The sequence below is a fragment of the Aquarana catesbeiana genome, linkage group LG12 (genome assembly GCF_042186555.1).
Source record: "Aquarana catesbeiana isolate 2022-GZ linkage group LG12, ASM4218655v1, whole genome shotgun sequence".
NCBI lineage: Eukaryota > Metazoa > Chordata > Amphibia > Anura > Ranidae > Aquarana > Aquarana catesbeiana.
Genome location: NC_133335.1, coordinates 137,108,884 through 137,129,788, shown reverse-complemented (window position 1 = coordinate 137,129,788; position 20,905 = coordinate 137,108,884). Strand labels below are relative to the sequence as shown.

At 41.6% G+C, this 20,905-nt stretch overlaps 1 protein-coding gene across 2 annotated transcripts in view; it reads right to left on the bottom strand.

The window, feature by feature from the left end:
* LOC141114573 (melanoregulin-like) overlaps positions 1-20,905 on the bottom strand; it is a 243,768-nt gene that overhangs the window by 116,936 nt on the left and 105,927 nt on the right. For both annotated transcript variants that reach the window (XM_073608358.1, XM_073608359.1), the window contains exon 4: positions 16,323-16,486. In XM_073608358.1, the coding sequence (XP_073464459.1) occupies positions 16,323-16,486 (164 nt within the window). The remainder of the gene's footprint in view (positions 1-16,322; positions 16,487-20,905) is intronic.

Below are 20,905 nucleotides of genomic sequence, written 5' to 3'. Positions count from 1 at the left end.
CTTAAAGTGCTGAAAAAAAGTAAGTACTTGTCGTGTTTTTCTCTTGTGTTTATTACCTTGTATACTGCTCCATGTGCTTTTCCTTCCTATACGATTTTTTTGCTCATCGTTTCAAACGATCTTTTAATAAACCTCGTTACATATCTATAGATATATCTATATATATGTGTGTATATATATATATATATATATATATATATATATATATCGATATCTATCTATCTATCTATATAGATAGATAGATAGATAGATAGATAGATAGATAGATAGATAGATAGATAGATAGATAGATAGATAGATAGATAGATAGATAGATATAGATATATATAGATATATAGAGAGAGAGAGAGAGAGAGAGAGAGAGAGAGAGAGAGATAGAGATAGGTAGATAGATAGATAGATATAGAAATGTAAAACATTCTTTTGTAATATTTTAAGTTATCTTTTTTTTTTCTTTACATTTAGTTATATATTTAGATTTTGTTCCAGATATAGAGAGAGAGAGAGAGAGAGAGAGAGATCAAAAGATTATTAACTATATTTCGAGATATTGATATCTAGATATCTATCTATCCGATATGTCTTTATAATTTTTAATATTGAGGTAAAATAGGAACTCTACACAAACCACTTCACTCCAAATGTTTGAAAATTACTATGTACTAAAATATCTGTGTGCTAAGTAGATTACTAATTTTTTGTTTCACATAGGGGAAAAATCACTCAGCCAACAAGAAGACAGTCCACCCCAAGCCAAACAACATGATTGGGAAATCAGCCCAAGTCCCACTGAGGATGTGGAGGAAGGAGAGGTGGGCGACATGGGCACCCCACCAGGTGAGTGTCTGACACACCAGCTTACGGTAATCTATGCATGGCTGTCTTTTCTTTAATGTAATTTTTCTACTCTATTTTAGGGGATCTGGTTGTGCTTGATTCAAGCAACAGTGCCACCCCCGAGGATGTGGAGGAATTATGCTACATGGGCACCCCACCAGGTCAGTGTCTGAGACAACAGCTTTATTATGGTAAGGTAAACTATGTATGTGTGCATATTTCTAAACACATTTTTTGGTTTCATTCCACTTTAGGTACAAGAAGTGACTATTTCACCTCAGACAGTGCCCAACGGCTAATTGGTCAAATAATGGCCTGGAACAGGGAGATCGATGAAATGCGTAATCAGCTGGATCGTATGCAGCAGGAAATGAAGGACATGATTGATGTTTTGGGTAGAATCTAAATGCCCTTTTTGAAAGCCCAAAACATTGATCATGTCCTTCATTTCCTGTTTTGCTGACCCCATTCTGGGCCTTCTCTTTTTTTTTTTGGCTGAACATATATGGCTGTTTAACATAATTTAAAAAAGGAGGGCTGTTTCTAGAAAATACATACAAAATCCACAAAAAAATAAAACTTGATTTTAAAAAAACCAAAAAAAAGATAAAACTTGATTTTAAAAAAACCAAAAAAAAGATAAAACTTGATTTTAAAAAAACCAAAAAAAAGATAAAACTTGATTTTAAAAAAAACAAAAAAAAGATAAAACTTGATTTTCAAAAAAACAAAAAAAAAAAAAAACTTGATTTTAAAAAAACCAAAAAAAAGATAAAACTTGATTTAAAAAAAAAACAAAAAAAAGATAAAACTTGATTTTAAAAAAACCAAAAAAAAGATAAAACTTGATTTTCAAAAAAAAAAAAAAAAAAAAAAAAAAAACTTGATTTTAAAAAAAACAAAAAAAAGATAAAACTTGATTTAAAAAAAAACAAAAAAAAGATAAAACTTGATTTAAAAAAAAAACAAAAAAAAAGATAAAACTTGATTTTCAAAAAAACAAAAAAAAAAAAAATTGATTTTAAAAAAAACAAAAAAAAGATAAAACTTGATTTTAAAAAAACAAAAAAAAAGATAAAACTTGATTTTAAAAAAACCAAAAAAAAGATAAAACTTGATTTTCAAAAAAACAAAAAAAAAAAAAAACTTGATTTTAAAAAAAACAAAAAAAAGATAAAACTTGATTTTAAAAAAAACAAAAAAAAAAATATTGATTTTCAAAAAAAAAATAAAAAAATGAAAAAACTTGATTTTCCAAAAAACCAAAAAAAAAAAAAATCAAAAAAAGCCTGTTTGCGAAAATCAAAAAGGCAAAAAATTTTTTTTGTGGATTATGTAGAAATATTTAAATATAATAATATTTTTGCTAATTATTAAGATATCATTATATTTTTGTCTATGAACATTTTCTACTAAATGCATAACTGAATGCATAACAACAATTAATAAAAACATCTCCTTATAGGAATTAAATAAATGTGTGGTTTGTTATTTCAATGCTCAGTATCAGTTTGGTTATAATTGTAAAAAAGTTGTTTACAGTGGCAATGGAGCTTATTTAGACATTTAAAAGGAAAATACAGTTGGCACTACAACTGCTCGACCATAACCTAGGAGAAAGCCCAAAAGAAAGGCAAGCAATAAATATAATTCCAGATTTCATCAATATTTTTTTTATTTTAAAAAATTAAATATCCTGGCCCATTGCAATGGCCACCCTACCCATAAAATAATTAACATATTGCTGTCTAACTTGACGGGCACTTTGGGGGGCCAAGCCAGTACGGACAGTATCCAGGCCCGTAAGGTTGTCATCTATAAGTCCGGCCTCAGGCCCAACTGTTCCTATATAATTTACAGAATGTTTGTGTAAAAAGTTGTGCAGAATGCAGCACGATAAAAATGATAAAATTAAGTTTGTATTCCGCCAAATTAATGGATGTTTGAAACAGGCGGAACCGGCTGGCCAGAATTCCAAACGCATTCTCAACCACTCTTCTAGCTCTGGCCAGCCGGAAATTAAAAACCCTCCTCTCCGGGGTGAGGGTTCTTTGGGGGAATGGCCTCATGAGGTGCTTGCTGAGAGCGAAGGCTTCATCGGCAATGAAGACAAAGGGGAGTCCTTCCACGTTATCCGCATCAGGTGGCAATCCCAGGCCACCACTCTGGAGACGCTGGCAGAACTCCGTCTGGGCAAATACTCCTCCATCCGACATCCGGCCATTCTTCCCCACGTCCACATATAAAAATTCATAGTGTGCCGACACCACCGCCATTAAAACAATACTGTGGAACCCCTTATAATTAAAATAGTATGACCCCGAATGGGGTGGTGGCACGATGTGGACATGTTTCCCATCTATAGCCCCTCCACAATTGGGAAAGTCCCAACGGCTGGCAAAATGGGATGCCACAGTCTGCCATTCCTGTGGCGTTGAAGGAAACTGGGGAATCAAACAAGAAAACCAAAATCATTAATTTTGAAGCTAACATTGCAAGAAAATTATACAATTAAAAACATTATTCCCCAGCATCAGTATAACATTAAATAATTTAATTCTTCTGGAATAACTAATATGGAAAGGCACACTTATCAGATTGCTCACCCCCTCTGATGGAACATTGATTACATTTTAGGGGGTTGTGAAATCCCTAAAAAAGATTACTTTTAGGACACGCAGGAATTTAGGGACTAAAAAGGCTACAAGACTGCAGTTGTCGCACTCTGCAGGTGCAGTTGCTAACCAGCTTACAGTAAATGAGGTAAGGTAAAAAGGCATTCATGTTGCAAGGAGTACACAATCACATGCAAGGGCAATTAATGAAAACACTTTGTGGCTTGCATATGATTTGATGATGGAAATCAGCAGAGCTTCTGCTCATTTACTAAAGCACTGGAACAAATGCACTTGTAGAGTGCACATGCATTTTGCAAAGTGCAACATATATTTGCTTTAGACAAATCAACACCACAGAACATTCAAGCAAATTTTTACGAGGGTGGGGGGGGGGGGGTTGGGAAATCAAGCTAATTGCTAATTATCAGCACACTATTTGGAGTGAGTTTAGGGGGGGGTTGGTAAATCTAGCTAATTGCTAATTATAAGCACACTAAATACACTCAAACAAAATACATTCAAAATGAGTAGACTAGGTGGATATGTTCCCATCATTGCATGCTGGGGAGGTTATTGAAGGAAAATATACATGCATGACAAAAAATAACAGGAAAAAAATTCAGCATGTGTGAGGATAAAAAGGGGACATTCACACTATATTGCAATGATGGTAAGTAGTGTTTGAAGCAAGAAATACATTACATTATCAAAGATTACATAAAAGAACATGTGATGCTAATAAAAGAAAAATATCTTACCTTAATATAGTCCTTCTGCAGGACCTGGATGATGGCAGAACAGGTCTCTGGGATAATGATCCCCAGAGCCTGGGGGGAGATGCCTGTCGAGAACTTGAGGTCCTGCAGGCTTCTCCCTGTCGCCAAGTACCGCAACGTGGCAACTAGCCTCTGCTCCGGAGTGAGGGCTTGCCTCATGCAGGTATCCTGCCTGCTGATATAGGGGGTCAGCAAAGCCAACAAACGGTCAAAAACGGGGTCCGTCATCCGGAGAAAGTTCCTGAAATCCTCAGGATTATTCTCACGGATCTCACGGAGCAATGGCATGTGACAGAACTGGTCACGCTGGAGCAACCAATTCTTGGTCCATGAACTCCTCCTCGCCCTGTTTATGGACTGGTCTTGGTCTGAAGAATAAACTACAGCACCAAGCACATACAATGCACGAGCTCGACGACGAGTACGTACAGGTAACATGGCTTCAAAACGGTCGGCTGGTCAGAACGCACTTAACAGAACGCACTGAAGAACAGCAAGGCCTGTGAAGAACGACCTGAAAATCAGGAACGAGCAGACAATAAAACAAAGGTTTCTCAATGCCAACTGACCAAACGCACTGAAAAGCAGATACAAACCTCACAAGCACAGACTGAACAACAGTTAAAACGAACTGAAAAATACGAGTCTCACAAGCGCGAATCGTCTCTCACCAAACTTCTACTAACACGAGATAAACACGAGATTAGCAGAAGGAGCCCAAAGGGTGTCGTACGGGCTATTGAACTTCCGTTTTATAGTCTCGTCGGACTTGGTGTACGTCACCGCGTACTAGGCTGTCGTACTTTTGTGTGGTCGTGTGTAGGCAAGTCCGTTCGTTAGAAAGTCTGCCGCAAGTCCGCCGAAGGTACGCCGGAAGTATGTCGGACAGGCTGTCGGACTTTTGTAGCTGAAAAGTCCGACCGTGTGTACGCGGCATAAGTGATAGACTGGGAGCTCAGTTGAGTGAAGATTTAAAAAGGAGATTGTGGAGGAAGTGAAAGAGTTCATTACAACTTTTGTTAGAAACTGTTCAAGATTGTTGCCATAGGAGACAGCGTTTCTACACATGTTGACGTGGTGACTGGCTTTGTGCCTTTCCCTGCATGGCTGTCTACCTATAGAAGTCTCTGAGTCTGCTAATTAACATTGCATCTACTAAAGGGTGTCCTGGCCCCAACCCTCTCTCCCACAGTTCTGTTTAAGAGAAAATAAATCTCTTTGCATTCAAGAAGTGTCTGGCGCCCATTAATCTACCTGGCATTACACCCACCACGCCTCGTAACCCACTCTACACAGAAGTATGTCGGCTGTCCCTAGCTCTGAAGGTCACAATTAGGCCTGCAGAGGGTCGAGACTTGGCTACATATGGTACCTAAGCTATAAAACTAACTCAGGATGCGCCGCTGCATTTAATAGTAAGAGACAATCTCTGTGGGCACCATTGTTGCTTATTTAGAGACGTGTGGTGGGTGTGGTATTACTACTTATTAGCAATTAGCTATGGCATAGAAATATAATTCTAGCAGACTGTTATGAAGCATTCTGACATTTTATAACACAGGGCCCTGCTGGTAAGAATAATGGAAATTGTTAATCATGTTTTTGGGGAATTTGGTATATGTATTTTTTGAAACAATAAAATCACATATATTTTTTCTTTGTTGCTTATGTGTTCAAGGCAGTTTGATCCAAGGTGTATTTAATTTATCCCATATAGTATCTACTGCAGTATGTCTGCGGTCTCTGACCACTTCATGTAGCATTACATACTCTCAACGTTATAGGCCATTTACTGATATTAGGAGCAACCCGTGTGGCCCATATATGAAGTAAGTTGACTACCACTGCTCTAGCATTCCAAAAAATGTAAAGATCAGTTTTGGATTGACCTCATTTATTGCTTATTTATATAAACAAATCTGTAATTTATATTATTACCTTATACCAGGGTTTCTCAACTCCAGTCCTCAAGGCACCCCAACAGGTCATGTTTTCAGGCTTTCCATTATTTTGCACAGGTGATTTGATCAGTTTCACTGCCTTAGTAAATACCACAGCTGTTTCATCTGAGGGAAATCCTGAAAACATGACCTGTTGGGGCGCCTTGAGGCCTGGAGTTGAGAAACACTGCCTTATACAGTGACACTAACTCACGTGTACAGCAGTGTTAATTTCATTGACTAAAACGACTAAAACATTTTAGTCGACTAAATTAATACTATTTTAGTCAACTAAAATACGACTAAAACTAAAACAATTGAGATGACTAAAATACGACTAAAACTAAAGTGCCATCTTAGTCAAAAGACTAAGAAAAAAACTAAATTGAAATTTGGCTTCAAAATTAACACTGGTCTGTAGTGCATGTTCATACCTCAATATCATAAATAATAACATAATAGGATTTTTATAACAGCTTACCTGTAAACTCCTTTTCCTTGAAGTACATCACAGGACACAGAGCCATAGTAATTACTATGTGGGTTATAGGCCACCTTCAGGTGATGGACACTGGCACACCCTAAACAGGAAGTTGCCTCCCTATATAACCCCTCCCACCGCTGGGAGTACCTCAGTTTTTGTAGCAAAGCAATACACGTGTATACCAGAAAGAGGGGAGGGAGCTCTGTGTCCTGTGATGTACTTCAAAGAAAAGGATTTTACAGGTAAGCTGTTTTAAAAATCCTATTTTCTTAGCCATAGTAATTACTATGTGGGATGTCCCAGAGCAATGCCAACTGAGGGGAGGGAAACACAACAAAAGTAGGGCAACATGAGATCAGAGGACTTATACTTCTGCCTGCAGCACACTGCACCCAAAGGAGACATCCTCATGTCTTTTTACATCCACCTGATAGAATCTGGTAAATGTATAGACTGAAGACCAAGTTGCGGCCTTGCAGATTTGAGCCATGGAGGCTTGGTGATGCACTGGCCCTGAAGCACTAAGAGCCCTGCAGGAGTCCGCTTTGATTTGAGAGGGTGGAATCTAACTCTTTAAACCATAAGCTAGAATGATTACTTGTTGAATCCATTTAGAGATAGTAGATTTCGATGCTGTCTGTCCTCTTTTAGGACCTTCAGGCAACACAAACAAAACATCCGTTTTTCGAATCTGAGCAGTCGCCTTTAAGTAGACTTTGACTGCTCTCACCACATCAAGAGAATGTAGTAATTTTTCTTCCATAGAACAGGGGTTTGGAAAAAAATGAAGGTAGAACAACATCCTGGTTTAGATAAAAACCTGACAATACCTTCGGTAGAAAGTTAGGATGAGGACGCAATACTACCTTATCCTTGTGAATAATAATATAGCTCTTTACAAGAAAGAGCAGCCAACTCTGATACCCTTCTTGCAGAGGATATGGTTACCAGAAAAAATTGTTTCCTTGTCAAAAGGACCAAGGGAATATGTTGTATCGGCTCAAAAAGGCTGTTTTTGTAACGCCGACAGAACTAAATTCAAGTCCCAAGGGTTCAGGGGTGACCTATCCGGGGGATTAAGCCACGTTACCCCCTGAAAAAAACTACGAGCCAAAGAATGCGAAGCAAGTGGTCGTTGAAACAATAATGATAAGGCCGAGACCTGGCCTTTGAAAGTACTCAAGGTCAGCTTCATTTCTATCTACAGAAAGTCAAGGATTCTACCTATGACATACCTCCTGGGGTGCCAACCCCTGGATTCATCCCAGGAGACATATGCCTTCCAGACTCTGTAATGTGATTCTGGAGGCAGGCTTCCTTGCATTAACCAAGGTAGATACCACTGAACTTGACAGCCCACGTTTCTTCAGAATGTGGGTCTCAATAGCCAAACTGTTAAATTTAGTGTTTGTAAGGTAGGATGGAATACCGGACCTTGCAAGAGAAGGTCTGGACGTGGTGGTAGGGTCCATGGGACCCCTACCGCCATCCTTAAAATCGCTGCATACCAAGATCTCCTGGGCCATGCTGGGGGCCACAAGAATCACCGACTTCCCTTCCTGCTTGATCCTGCGAAGAAGTTGTGGATGCAGGCAGAATAGGAGGGAATGCATAAACCAGTGAGCTGTGATTCCATGGCAACAGCAAGGCACCTGTTCCGCATTCTAGCGGATCCTTTGTTCTTGACACAAAGTTGACGATTTCTTTGTTGAACCGGGACGCAAACAGATCTACATTTGGGATGCCCCATCTTTGATATATTGACAGGAAGATATCGGGGTGAAGGAACCATTCTCCCAGGAACAACTACTGATGACTCAAGTAGTCTGCCTGCCAATTTTCTATTCCTAGAATGAAGACTGCCGATAGGCAAAGTACATTGTTTTCTGCCCAAGATAGGATATGATTCACCTCTCTCTGGGCCACACAACTTCTTGTGCCCCCTTGGTGATTGATATAGGCCATTGCTGTGGCATTGTCGGATCCTGACAGAACAATTCCGTAAACTGAACGTTCAGGCCCTCAGGACCAAGAGCTCTGCCCGAATCTCTAGAATGTTAATGGGCAAGGTCATTTCTGATCTGGACCACTTCTCTTGGACAGTTGCCTCTTCCAGGACTGCTCCCCAACCCAAAAAAGGTTGGCATATGTTGTTACCAGTTCCCAGGTAATGGTAGGAAGGATTTTCCCCTTTGCAGATTTTTGGTTAATAACCATAAACTGAGGCTCCGGTGCACCTTTGGAGTCAGATACATTGGGAAATCTAGAGCTTGAACCTTCTTGTTCCAAGTCAATAGGATACTGTTTTGCAGCAGTCTCGAATAAAACTGAGCATAAGGAACAGCCTCGAATGAAGCCACCATCTTTCCCAACAACTTCATGCAAAGCTGAATAGAAGGATTCATTTTGCTTCGACCACCTGAATCAGTACCTTTTATGGCGCTGATCTTTGCCTGGGGCAAGAATACCCTTTTCTGGGTGTATCTATGATCAGACCAAAGTATTTTAGCCTTCTTCATGGTTTTAAGGAAGATTTCTCTAAGTTGAGAATCCAACCTAGGTATTCCAGGTAGCTGAATGTGGTGACCATACTTTGGTCTAAGCGGGCTACCGACTGGTCTACTCAAGGTGCAGTAGCTAGACGGAAAAGCAGAGCTACAAACTGAAAATGAAGATTTTCTACCTTGAAAAGTAGATATTACTGGTGAGCGGGGAAATAGGCACATGGAGGTATGCATCCTTGATGTCGATTGACGCCAGAAGTTCTCCTCCTTGTAGGATGGAGACAACTGATTGGATTGACTCCATGCGAAAAAAGAGTGGATATTCAGGAACCGATTTAGATTTTGAGATCCAGAATGTCCATTCGGTTTTGGCACTGTGAAAAAAGGTTTGAACAAAACCCCAACCCCTGCTCTTACATGGGGACCACCATGATCACTTTTTGCAAAATGATGGTCCAATGCTTGAAAGAAAGACTTCTTTTTCTCTGGATCCTTAAGAACGTTTGATCTGAGAAAACGAGGAGACGGGAACTCTTGGAACTCCAGTTTGTACCCTGGAGCTATTGGGGAAATCCTCCATCTGTCTCGACACTCTTTCTGCCAGACCATTGAGAACTGCAAAAGTATTCCCCCTACTCAAGCGAGCGGGGGCGCCTCCTCATAAGGAGGCTTTAGTATTTTGTAGGTTTCCACCCCCAGGACTTCTTTTGTCCCTGGGTTGACCCTGAGGAATACCTCTTGTACTTGGTGGCGGAGGCCTTCGTGACTGCCTGGAGGCTGATGCCCCTGGCACTGGAGAAAGAGCTTGTTAAAATGAAATAGGTTTACTCCTTTTCTTAAATGGCAAAGGGGTACTTTTTCCACTAGAAATTCTTTGGATGTATTACCTAAATCCTCCCCAAACAGTTTTTTCACCGCAAAAAGGAAGACTAGCCATGAGCTACTTGCATGGCGCTTAGCAAAAGGCGCGAGGCCTGAAGATAGAATCTCTCATAGCAACTATTGCAAACATAAAGCTGCTAGTAGCTTGCCAGATCCTGGGCATGCTAAACAGGATAACCTTGAGCACCTGTTTATACTGGTCTCAAAGGATTGACCAATTACTGTCAGCGCAGGCTGAAACACTCAACCTGCCAGAGAAAAAAGTGTTTTTTAATAGGAATTCCGAAATTTTATCCGTTGGCTAAGCATTTGAGCATTGTCTGCCGGACAAGTCAAACTTTTAATCAGAGAGGATATAGCAGCGTCAATTGCCGGTATACCACACTTTTGGTGAATTTTTTCCTCCATAGGATAAAGTGTGAAAAACTTTTTAGGAGGGAAAAAATGCTTATCTGGGTGGTCCCACTCAGATACAAAAAGCTTTTCCAGCAATGAATGGACAGGAAAGGCATGCACAGCTTGAGGAGGCTTTAGCGAACCCAAATACTTAGTTAAGGGTACATAAATCTGGAGCGGACCATTCAGTAATAAATTGCACCATCAATCTTTCAGACTGTGAAGCTGATCCCCCCCGCATTCGACCCCTCAGAAGAGTAGTCATCGGCCTCACCACGGTCCCCTGAGGGAATTCATCTTCTCCCGCCCCCAGTTCCTCAGTTTGAGGGTCCTGGGTAATGGAAGGGAACCTGTCGCATTTTGTCCCACACTGGGATGCGATTAAAGCTACTAACCTTTTTTCCAATCCTATCATGGCTTAGGAAAAAGACCTCTTTAGTAATATAGACAGGGGCTGCAGTGTTGAAAACAGTTGCAAACTTTCATGGCCCTGATGCTCACTCTGACCAGCCACCCCCTCTCAGGGGAAAGATGCCATTGTAGAGATGAGTAGGCTTTCCAGAGCTTGAGGGAAACAGGTACTACCAGAAGAAATCGCATCCACTGCTTGAGCAATAGTCCAGCCACTGCCACTGGTATTAACGCTCAGCCTGATGCTATTAGTAAATGTGCCAAGGGAATGTCTGTCACCAACCTCTTACATGCCCCTTTTTTGCTCTTGAGTCCCCCCGACATCTGCAGCCAGCAAAAATTGAGCTTTTAAACATACTCCCACGCTGGACGTTGCAGGACGCCAAGCCCTGCCCGTTCCATCATATTGCGGCCCCCCTCTATTTTCAAAAGGGGGTTTTCCCACGTGAGCACGGGCCTTCAATCCGACGGGATCGGCGTGTGTGTGTGTTTGTGTGGGGGGGGATGGTGAGGAGGAGACCTGTAACAAGCCGCCCGGCAGGGGCGGTGAAAAAATGGAGCGCCATCGCTGATCGTTTTTGGCTTCCCCCTATCCAGGAAGAGGGGGAGAGCTTTGTCCAGGTGGGGGGTGTTTTATTGAAGAAAATCCTCCCCAATCTTACCGGAGGTCTGAGCTGCTTGCCGGAGGGGAGCCTGCTGCTTCTGTGACACAGCGTGATCTTTGAGGAAAGCATGACAAGGTACATGCTCTATACAGCCCCCAGTGGAAACTCCTAGGCATGACAACATTTACTTTTTTAAAGGAGACATTTCATAAGAAACCTCCACTTAACTTTCCCGCTGCAGGGTTTTCTGTAGTAAAAACCAACAGACCCAATCTTCACCTCTCACATTGGGCTCCATTACAAAACCTTCAGGAACCGGGGACCCTCGGGGAACCCACACTCCTGGACCCGTAAAGCACCCCACTAGTAAAAACTTTATGGCTGAAAATACCAAAGTTCTGGATCCCGGGGTCCAGCTCTCTAAAAAGTGAAGCGTTACGGGCTAAACCTTGTTTCTTCCACCACGAGGCCCAGGTACCATTCAATTCGGCCTGAAAAGACACTTTGAATGGATGCGGCTGCATAGCTAGCTCCAGCAAGGATTGCTCCAGTGAAGCTCAGCACAGCACATCTTTACTCGTAACCAGCACCTTAGACACTGGCGAAAAAACTGAGGTACTCCCAGTAGTGGGAGGGGTTATATAGGGACGCAATTTCCTGTTTAGGGTGTGCCAGTGTCCATCACCTGAAGGTGGCCTATAACCCACATAGTAATTACTATGGCTCTGTGTCCCGTGATGTACGATTAAGAAATTTGATTTTTCACTCCAGCAGTATATAATGAGTTTGGAAATTGTAGAGAAACGTTTAACTAATGACAATGACTAAAACAATGTTTTCCGCAATTTAGCATTAGATGATTTGGAGAAGCTACCTATTAAGAGAACTTATCAAGACCCCAAGATGCAGACAGGCCTGAAAACCTTGTGTGAGAAGAGAAATCGTATTATCCGCCCTGCAGATAAAGGGGGCGGAATTGTTATACTTGATAAAGCAACTTACGTTCAATAAATGAAGAGATTACTTGACGATCATACCACGTATAGCCAGCTACCAGGGGACCCTACTTTGAAATATAAGAAAGCCCTGGTGGAAATTGTCAACGAGGGTTTATCTGTGAATATTCTCAATAAAAAAGAAAAAGAGTTTTTGGTGCCAACAGCACCCCGTATCCCAATTATCTATCAGCTACCCAAGATCCACAAGGATCCCATAAACCCACCCGGCCGTCCGATTGTTAGTGGAATCAATTCAGTTACATCCAGGATTGGGAAATATATAGACCACTATCTCCAACCTCTAGTAAAACTCATTCCATCATATCTAAAAGACACAGGAGACACCATTTGACTTTTGGAAAAAGTAACATACCATGATGATGTAATTTTAGTTACGGCCGACGCGTCTGCTTTATACACTTGCATACCAAACAATTTGGGCCTTTCAACTGTTGAATATTACCTGTTGAATTCATCCCTTTCACCAATTCATATTAACTACATTATGGAACTCTTGGTATACGCTACCAAACACAATTATTTTTGGTTCCAGGGTAACTTCTTTTTACAGATTAGAGGCGTGGCTATGGGGGCCAAATATGCCCCCAGCCTAGCCAATTTGTTCATGGCCCAGTGGGAGGAGGATGTCGTCTATGCCCTAAACAGACCCGAACTGTTGGTGTGGGCCAGATATATAGACGACATCCTCCTCCTATGGAAAGGCAGCCATGTCTCCCTTGATTCCTTTATGGCTACTCTCAACAGCTATTAACAATTCAGCTATTAACAATTCCTGTGGGCAGCTGCCACCATCACCAGTGGCTTAAATCTGTCCCCCGAGGCCAATTCCTTCGATTAAGGTGCAATTGTACTCACGATTTTATTTCCCAATCACAAGTTCTCAGGCAGCGATTCATAGAGAAAAGCTATAAGCCCTCTGACCTAGATACGGACATTAGTTTGGTTTCCAGGATTGAGAGAGAGCGACTCTTTTGGAGCCTAAATCCAAGATGGTTACAAACGACAAATTGAAATGGTCCTTCTACATGTCCTTTTTTTCCCAACATAGGGATGTGAAGAGGATCATCAGTAAACAATGGAAGATTCTCCAAAGCGATAGAATTCTGGGTCCCCTGCTCCCAGACAAGGCAGGGGTCACCTTCAGGGGAGCACGTTCTATACAGAACGATATTGCTCCCAATACCATCGATCCCCCTGAACGAATGGCCTTTGTCCTTGAATGTAAAGGCTACTTTCCCTGCAGAAGGTGCAATGTCTGTTTGCATAATGCTCTGGGTAGATGAAAAACCGACACCTTTTCGTCTACAGTAACTTCACGTACATACTCTATGAAACACTTTACAACATGTGTAACTAGGTACATAGTCTATCTCATTACGTGCCCCTGCAAATTACAATACATAGGGAGGACTATCAGGAATTTTAGCATTAGGGTAAATAAACACCTGGCTAAAATTAAAAAGGGATGCCCCAAACATACTGTATCCCGTCACTACCTGGAACATCATGACAAAGACCCCACCGGCACCCAGTTTCAGATTATAGATCGCTTTGTCCCTAACTGGAGAGGTGATTCTTTCTTACGGGGGGTGTCTCGACTCAAGACATTCTGGATATATGAACTAAAATGTTATACGCCCCACGGTATGAATGTGGAGTGGGACCTTAATTGCTTTATCAAACAGGCCTAAGTGCATTTGACAATATAATATGGCATGTGGAAAGAGATAAAGCGATCTAATGCTATCTGTATGTTCAATCTTTTATTAAGGTAAAAAAGATAAGTTGCACTTACATATAACGGCACTCAGGTCTGAGTGCCGACGGACGAGATGGCCGCGGGTGACGTCATGCAAACACCTGACCCCCGTCCGGGGGTCAGGTGTTTGCATGACGTCACCCGCGGCCATCTCATTCACTATCAGTTTCATTTGTCCGCCGGCACTCGGACCTGAGTGCCGTTATATGTAAGTGCAACTTATCTTTTTTACCTTAATAAAAGATTGTACATACAGAGAGCATTAGATCGCTTTGTTATCTCTTTCCACATGCCATATTATGTTGACTGAGACGCATCCTGGAGCGGCTATGTCCAGAGTGTTTGCCTGGATTGCTGTGTCAGCTACACTGACTCTCGCTGTGTGACCTGTTTCAGGTCGAATTTGGGAGGTGAGAGACCATCTGTGTGCGGTGGAGGGATCACTGACACCCGTCTTTGAGATTTGTTTCCTGCGTGTCACTTGCACTTCAATCTGCTCGTTTATCTACACCAACACCACTTATGTTTTTATCAATTTATGGTCTCTTATGAATTGTGCAGCACTTTATTTACTGATGTTTATATGAGGTTTTTATTGAATTAGCCTTTAGCGTCTGCTAGCAGTTTATTATTGCCTAGGTCCTCCTGGGTTAGCGCTGGATACTCTTTTTTGTGTTGGAACTCATAAACACATGTCCGGCCTCCTTTTCAGTTACTGATAGAGTTTAAACCCTTTTTTCATTTTAAAACTCTGGTGTAACATTTATTTATTTAGTTATATGCTATTTAGTGCCACTTATCAATTTGTTTGTTCTGCCTGTGTCACTGGCCATCCAGCTGGGCATCCGGCTCTGCCCCCTTGGAGGATGGATCTCTGGCACATTATTGTATATATTTAATGACAATGTGAGGAGATACAGTTTTGCCCCAGTTGAAGACCCCTTAGTGTCGAAACCGGTAGGGCCAGCATTTCTTGTATCCCACATTGCTTTTATTTTATTATATTACCTGTTTTTGTGATCACTTTTATTACTTTGGAGTCCGCCATTTGACTTTTTATTAATAATAAACCTAATTGGTTTTTGACCTGCACCATTGGAGTCCTTCTCCTTTCTTCTGCTTTTATGATTACTTCCTGGAGCCTTTACGGAACAACTTTGGAGATGACTATCTGGCTGGGGAGCACTTGGAGTCTGCACGGACCAGGAGATGAGGATATTACCTTAAACCAGGTCCCATTCATCTGTGTCCAGTACCCGAGCAACCTCCGATGAATACAGCATAAGACCCTAAGCCTGTTTGACCCCTCTGTTGTATGACATTTGGGGTCCATCACAGCTGGTAAGAGTACCCATTTACCTCTTGAGTTTCGTTGTTATTGACTGCAGACAAGCCTTACACCATTTTCCTAAGGTTGGGACTACCTCCGTCAGAGGGATATACCATTCAACAATTTTTGTGGACACTTTTTTCACATACTTACTGGGCTATCTAGTCCAGCCTGTATGTTTTAGTTTTATATTTAGGTTTTTTCCTTTATTTACACTTTCTAGTAGCACTACACTGTCACTGTATTATCAAATGTTTAACTAATGCATTACAATTTAATTACACCCATTAAATTTTAGAGGACTAAAATCAGTTTTAGTTGACTAAAATGTACTGGAGATTTAGTCGACTAAATACGACTAGAACTATAACAATTGCAGAAGACTAAAATGGGACTAAAACTAAAATGCCATTTTAGTCCTAAGACTAAGACTAAAACAAAATTGAAATTTTCTGCCAAAATTAACACGGGTGTACAGTATATAATGTATGTTTTGCTTACTGACTCAAGGGGTAATAAATCATACTACATAAAAGCCATTTTGTGGGTGAAACCATATTTCAGCAGCTCATGTAACTATATCATAGAGACCTAATACCACAATGGTGTCAACGGGTCCTAGCAATCTGAAATGCAGAAGAACTGTATAGCTTTCAAAATGACTGTCTTAAATGTTTATGAAGGATGGGTACATTCAGGACTGGCTACATTAAGAAGCTCTGTAAGTATAGAGGTGTGGGGAAGATGTCAGTGGTACATACCAGCACAAAGAGGTACCTCTCGGGGGGAATAGTGTGCTGTTCAAACATACTGGTCTCCTGAGCTAGCTGATTGAGCAGGCGGCGAGCCTCTGTGGGATCACGCAGGCTGTTATAGGATGTATTTGAAGTGACAGTGAGCAATGAGTCTGCTTCATTGTGGAAACCTGGGAATGAGAAAAGAAATGTTAAGATGAGAATGAGGTAAGAAAAGAGATTTTAAGGCTAGACATATACAGCTAGATAGAGAAACTGATTGAGTACCCCAAGGAATCTTCCCAGACGACTGTTTTATTATAACAGCACAGAATAAATCTGATTGGATACAGTCACTGTTCAGCCAACAATTTACTACCTGACTCCTTTGATTTTTCAATTGAATTTTGTCGAGCTGGGTGGTGGTAACAGATCCATTCACAGCTTGAATTGTAGCCGATTCAGCTGAAATTTCAGATGTGTACAGCAGGCTTAAGGTAAGGTGACGAGATTTTTAAAATTAAACCCAGGGACATATTTTTGTTTTTTTATTGGCAATTTTTGGGATATGACAACCAAATGAAGATAAGATAAGATAAGAGAAAAAACGTTTCAGGGGTGCGCTATGTGCAGAGATCAGGGGTGCACCCATAAATGGTTGGAATCAGGCAAGATTCTAGTATGTGTAAGATAGACAGTGTAACATTTTTTGGTTTATTATTTTATTTTTTTTTACAATGATATTTCTATTTTTTTAAATAATCTTTTTCACAGTGCTTCGGTTGGGGGGGGGGGACTGTGGACAGTTATGACTGGACAGTGTCAGTAGAGCAGTGGACAGTGTCAGTATTTTTTTTTTTTTTTAATTTCTTCTTATTTTTGTAAAAAAATTTCACAACTCTTTTTTGGGGGGGAGAAGGTTGACAGTGGATCTTTTCAGTAAGGCAGTGGATGGTGTCAGAGAAGTGGACGGTGTCAGTATTTTTTTTATTTTTATTTTATTTATTTTTTTACAATTTTTATTTTCTACAATTTAGTTGCTTTTTATTATTTTTTGTTTTTTTTTCCTTAGAAATGCTTACTTTTGGAGGGGGGATGGACAGTTGTCAGTGTTTTTTTATTTTATTTTTTATTATTTTTACAATTCAATTTTTAAATATTTTTTTATTAAAAATGTTTTTTTTTTAATCAGCTCTGTGTGTGTGTGTGTGTGCGTGTGTGTGTGTGTGTGTGCGTGTGTGTGTGCGTGTGTGTGTGTGTGTGTGTGGGGGGGTCTGAACAGACCCCTGACATTTCCCCTTTGGGACAAGGAAGAGGACTGAGGACACACATTCCCCAGTCCCTTTCTCTGAAGCCTCAGCTGCACTGAAGATTAATGAACAGGAGACAGGAGACTCCTGTTCATTCATAAACTGAAGCATCATATTTACAGGCTCCTTCCTCCACTCTCCATATGGACAGATCGAGGACAGGGAGGGGGGGGGGTCAGAGAAGCACAGAGGGGGAGCAGAGGAAGACCTGGACAGTTGGAGGAAGACATGGGGAGCTGGAGGAGAAACCGGGGGAGCTGGAGGAGGACCCGGGGAGCCAGCGGAGGACTAGGGGAGACAGAGGAGGACACAGGGAGCCGAAGGAGGAGCCAGAGGAGGACACGGGGAGCCAGAGAATGACACCAGGAGCCGGAGGAGGAAGCCAGGAGCCAGAGGAGGGCACAGGGGCCCAGAGATTAAGGGAGGGAGGGAGAGGAGCAAAAGGGGCTTAGGGTCGGTTCTTGTAACTCCCCCCACCACTGCATCGATCATCTGAGAGGCTGCCCGGGCCCCCCCTGCTGAGCTCAGGACGCTGGGCCCGGTACAACAGCTGCCTGGCACCATCCCTGCTGGGGACAGAACCGGGGACAGTGTCCTCAGTCAAGGGACTGTCCCCGGAAATCCAGGGAAATCTGGTCACCCTAGCTTAAGGCCCATGTAACATAGTGATTTTGAATTACGAGGAATGTCTTCTACTTTTAAAGTGGAATAATTATTGCCATAGGAGACAGGAAGTGGGGTGTATTTTAAGAGCAACTAAGGTAACCACCTGAAATTGTATTTGTATCACCCCCTATAATCCCACGACTCATATGGGGGAGTGGTGAACAGCACTAGGAGCAAATCAGCCTCTGCAGAATTGAACTTGCTGACAGAAGAGTGCGCAGTGACCAAAATAATAACCCATCACTTTTCTGGTGCTTCCTCCCTGCAGATTAGATGTATGTTCCTGATCAAGCTGTGCTGCAGCTGGAGTGGAAGAATAATATCTGGCTGGAGTGGGAGGATTAGAAACCTGGCATCAGAAAATTATGTATTCTTTCACAAGTGAAATCTGTATATGTATTTAGCCATTAGAACACAACATACAGTGCATCCGGAAAGTATTCACAGCGCTCCACTTTTTGTTATGTTACAGCCTTATACCAAAATGGATTAAATTAATTATTTTACTCAAAATTCTTCAAACAATACCCCATAATGACAACGTGAAAGAAGTTTGTTTGAAATCTATGCAAATTTATTAAAAATAAAAAACAAAAAAAATCACATGTACATAAGTATTCACAGCCTTTTCTCAATACTTTGTTGAAACACCTTTGGCACCAATTACAGCCTCAAATCTTTTTGAGCATGATGCTACAAGCTTGGCACACCTATTTGTGGGCAGTTTTTCTCATTCTTCTTTGCAGGACCTCTCAGGCGTTATCAGGTTGGATGAGGAGTGTGGGTGCACAGCTATTTTCATATCTCCAGAGATGTTCAATCTGGTTTAACCCCTTCCTGCCGACCGTACGCAGATATGCGTACTCGGCTTTCCGGGGTTATACCGGGATGATGCCCGCAGCTGCAGGCATCATCCCGGTACCGTTGTTTACAGCGGGCGATCGGCTACCCGAGTATAACAACCGATGCGGCTAAAAGCCTCCCGCCGCTGTTACCGGGCCTCCCGTGCGATCGGGAGGCCTGGTGTCTGATCGTGTGCCTTCGGCGGCTGGGGGCGGGCCGGAACGAAGCTGTGGGCAGGTTCGTTCCAGCCTTCTCGTTGTAAACGCGGAAGCGACGTCATGAAAAAATACACGGTATTCAGAATCGCCGTTTTCGGCGATCTGAATACTTTGAAGTGTAAAGAAGGGATGAGGGGTCTTTTAGACCCCCGATCCCTCCATAAAGAGTACCTGTCACCACCTATTACTGTCACAAGGGATGTTTACATTCCTTGTGACAGCAATAAAAGTAAAAAAAAAAATTTTTTTTTTAAAACACAATTTATAAAGTAAAAAAATAAATAAAATAAAAAAATAAATTTTTTTTTTTAAAGTGCCCCTGTCCCCGCGAGCTCGCGCAGCGAAGAAAGCGCATACGGAAGTCGCGCCCGCATATGAAAAACGGTGTTCAAATCACACATGTGAGGTATCGCCGTGATCATCAGAGCGAGAGCAATAATTCTAGCCCTAGACCTCCTCTGTAACTTAAACCTGGTAACTGTAAAAAAATTTTAAAGCGTCGCCTATGGAAATTCATAGGTACCGTAGTTTGTCGCCATTCCACGAGTGCGTGCAATTATAAAGGGTGACATATTTGGTATCTATTTACTCGGCGTAACATCATCTTTCACATTATACAAAAAAATTGGGGTAACTTTACTGTTTGGATTTTTTAAAATTCATGAAAGTGTCCCTTTTCCAAAAATTTGCGTTTAAAACACCGCTGCACAAATACCGTGTGATAAAAAATATTGCAACAATCGCCATTTTATTCTCTAGATTCTCTGCTAAAAAATATATATAATGTTTGGGAACTCTAAGTAATTTTCTAGCAAAAAATACGGATTTTAACTTGTAAACACCACATTTCAAAAATAGGCTTAGTCATGAAAGGGTTAAGTCTGGGCTCTGGCTGGGCCACTCAAGAACATTCACAGAGTTGTCCCATAACTACTCCTTTGTTATCTTGGCTGTGTGCTTAGGGTTGTTGTCCTGTTGGAAGATAAAACTTCACCCCAGTCTGAGGCCCAGAGTGCTCTGGAGCAAGTTTTCATCAAGGATGTCTCTGTACATTGCTGCATTCATCTTACCCTTGATCCTAACTAGTCTCCCAGTTTTTGTTGCTGAAAAACATCCCCACAGCATGATTCTGCCATCACCATGCTTCACTGTAGTGATGGTATTGGCCAGGTGATGAGCGGTGCCTGGTTTCCTCGTGACATGACACTTGCCATTCAGGCCAAAGAGTTCAATCTTTGTTTCATCAGACCAGAGAATTTTGTTTCTTATGGTCTGAGAGTCCTTCAGGTGACTTTTGGCAAACTCCAGGTGAGCTGTCATGTGTCTTTTACTAAGGAGTTGCTTTCGTCTGGCCATTCTACCATACAGGCCTGATTGGTGGAGTGCTGTAGAGATGGTTGTTCTTCTGGAAGTTTCTCCTCTCTTGATAGAGAAATGCTGGACCTCTGTCAGAGTGACCATCGGGTTCTAGGTCACCTTCCTGACTAAGGCCCTTCTCCCCCAGATCGTTCAGTTTGGCCAGGCGGCTCGCTCTAGGAAGAGTCCTGGTCGTTCCAAACGTCTTCCATTTATG